This window comes from Penaeus japonicus, unplaced genomic scaffold (assembly GCF_977035675.1).
Source record: "Penaeus japonicus unplaced genomic scaffold, GWHDUDI00000001_assembly GWHDUDI00000010, whole genome shotgun sequence".
Classification (NCBI taxonomy): domain Eukaryota; kingdom Metazoa; phylum Arthropoda; class Malacostraca; order Decapoda; family Penaeidae; genus Penaeus; species Penaeus japonicus.
In genome coordinates, this window is record NW_028234412.1 from 33,813,070 (window position 1) to 33,815,569 (window position 2,500).

The 2,500-nt window shown below is 31.3% G+C and overlaps 1 protein-coding gene across 1 annotated transcript in view; it reads left to right on the forward strand.

The window, feature by feature from the left end:
- LOC122254523 (acetylcholine receptor subunit alpha-like) overlaps positions 1 to 533 on the forward strand; it is a 74,061-nt gene extending 73,528 nt beyond the window's left edge. Inside the window, exon 9 of the mRNA XM_086540378.1 lies at positions 143 to 533. Within this exon, the coding sequence (XP_086396504.1) occupies positions 143 to 325 (183 nt within the window). The 3' untranslated portion in view covers positions 326 to 533. The remainder of the gene's footprint in view (positions 1 to 142) is intronic.
- Positions 534 to 2,500: the final 1,967 nt, after the last annotated feature.

The following is a 2,500-nucleotide window of genomic DNA, read 5'->3' on the forward strand; positions in this document are numbered from 1 at the left end:
TAATAATAACAACGATAACAATAAAGATAACAACAACATCAAAACAACAACAATAATAACAACAACAATAATAACAACAACAACAAAACAAAACGAAACGAAAAACAAAACAAAATCTAACTTACCCTAATGGCCTCGACAGGTGAAAGAAGACTGGAAATATGTGGCTATGGTTTTGGATCGCCTTTTCCTGTGGATCTTTACCCTGGCAGTGTTGGTGGGCACGGCTGGCATCATCCTGCAGGCACCCTCGCTGTATGACGATCGTGTGCCATTGGACAAGAAGCTCAGCGAAGTGTTCCGAGCTCATCCTTCCAATAATTAATCGTTCGTTGGTGTTTCGACGAGCGTGCGCTTCTCGTGTTTCTTTTGTTTTTTGGTCTTTTTGTGTGTTGTTGTTTTTTTTCGTGATGCGGTGCCAGTGAGGATTATTATCATTATTATCATTGTTATTTTTATTATTATTATAATTATTATTATCGTTGTGATTATGATTATTATTATTATTACTGATATGATTGTCACTATTTTTTTTTAAACATCTCTCTCTCTCTTTCTTTTGATTATAAAAATTTCTTAATTTGGAAAGTTATGACATGTTTCTTTGCTTACATATACATAGATATATAGGTAAAACTAAGAGCATGTATCATTCAGAAAAAAAAGATAAAATGAAGTCAGTTAGGCTTTATTTTTAAGGTAATTTTGTGGCAAAGGAATTTTGAGAATCCTGATTTGAGAGTTTTCCGAGTTGTTTGGCTATTATATTATATTTAGATAGAGCCAGTGATGTAAATGCAAAAGTATTTTACAATAGATTGTTAATGCATATGAAATACATTAATGATATATAGCATAAGAAGTGGAAGCCCCACCTATTAATATTCATCAATCTATTTTTCATATTTTATTTCTATCATTGTCATAATTCAGTAACAAGATGCTCGTTTTTAACATCTTTAAACGATCCACGGCCTGAGTACACGTTCTTAGTTCATGACAATAATTTTTTTTTATTGAATTTTATCATCAAATCCTCATGCCACGAAGGACAAAAAAAAAGAAGAGAGAATAAATCATACAATCAATCTATAAGTGTGTAGTTGTGTTTATATTCTATTTAACAGATAAGAAGAAGAATATATACAAGAGGTGAATTCTTTACCTCGGTAGACTTTCTATAAACCAAAGTGTAGATTACAGACAGTGCTGTACTATACATATTTTGTATTATAGATGTAGAGACAAAAAAAGAAAAACATCTCCAATGAATGACAATAAGTGAACTTTGGTGCGAAAGATATGAAGAGAGAGAGAGAAAGACGAAAGCGTGTTTAAGGATTTCTGTGAGTGGGTTAAAGGAGCTTTTTTTTAGTATTAAAGTGCAAAGAAAAGCTGCTCTGTATTTCTTTGGATAAACTTTTTTTGGAAAGCGGTGAGTGCATTCGTTCACAAACAATAGAGATAGTGAAGAAAAGGGACATTTGTGCGACAAGAGAAAACTAACCGTAAAAAAAAAATATATATGAAGAAGGGAAAACCGAAAACAATACAAAAGAGAAGAAATAATTTAACTTTGCTTAGATGTATTCGGAAGAAAATTAAGACACCAGGAGAGAGAAAAGTAAAACAAAACAAAAAAAAGAATACCCCAAAATACATATATAGAGAGAGAGATGATCTCTCGCCTGACAGAGGTGTGTGTGTGTATATATAAAGCAGTAGCAGACTGATGGACAGATCAGCAGGAACCTAGAATTTTACGGTGGTTAAATGTGCAGAATAGCAAGTCTTAAGATAAAAAAAAAAATTGTGTTGGATGACATATTTCTATTGTGTTATTCCAGAGATTGCTACAAACGTTACAGTATTCTATAGCAAAAAAAAAAGATTATCTAATACTGTAAATAGATATATGATATCACTTTGTTGTTAATAATGATAGACTGATTGATATTCATGAAGTCAGTGGCATTGTTATTATAGAAATTATGTAACTGAATTCTCGATATAGTTTGAAGTGTTAATAATGTGGAGAAAAAAAAATCTTTAAATCCCTTAGTAAGTAATCCTAATTTTGTTGCCAATTAGAATAAACACACGCCCCCCAAAATATATCTTTTTGTCATAAATGTGAAATGAGATCTGTCTTTCCTAAAGCCACAAAAATTATTATAATAATTCTTGCCTATGTCTTCTTGTACAGCAGCATATAGACCACACTGTTATAAAAAAAAATGTATGTTAATATATCGTAGAGCCTCGGATAAGCAGTTCTGAGAAAACTGTATTCTTTTCACTCAACTTGACTCTTTAAGAAATCTAGCCAAGAATTTTTTAAAAGTAAATTATATATAAGTCTTATTCTCAATTCTTCTTTTTTTTTCTTAGGCTGTAAAATAAACTAGGATGAGGTTTCTCAGAACCGTCTCTCTGAATTTCTATCATATTGTATGCTGATGAATTAGCAGTACTGAGCTTTATGATGTCTGAATAAAGT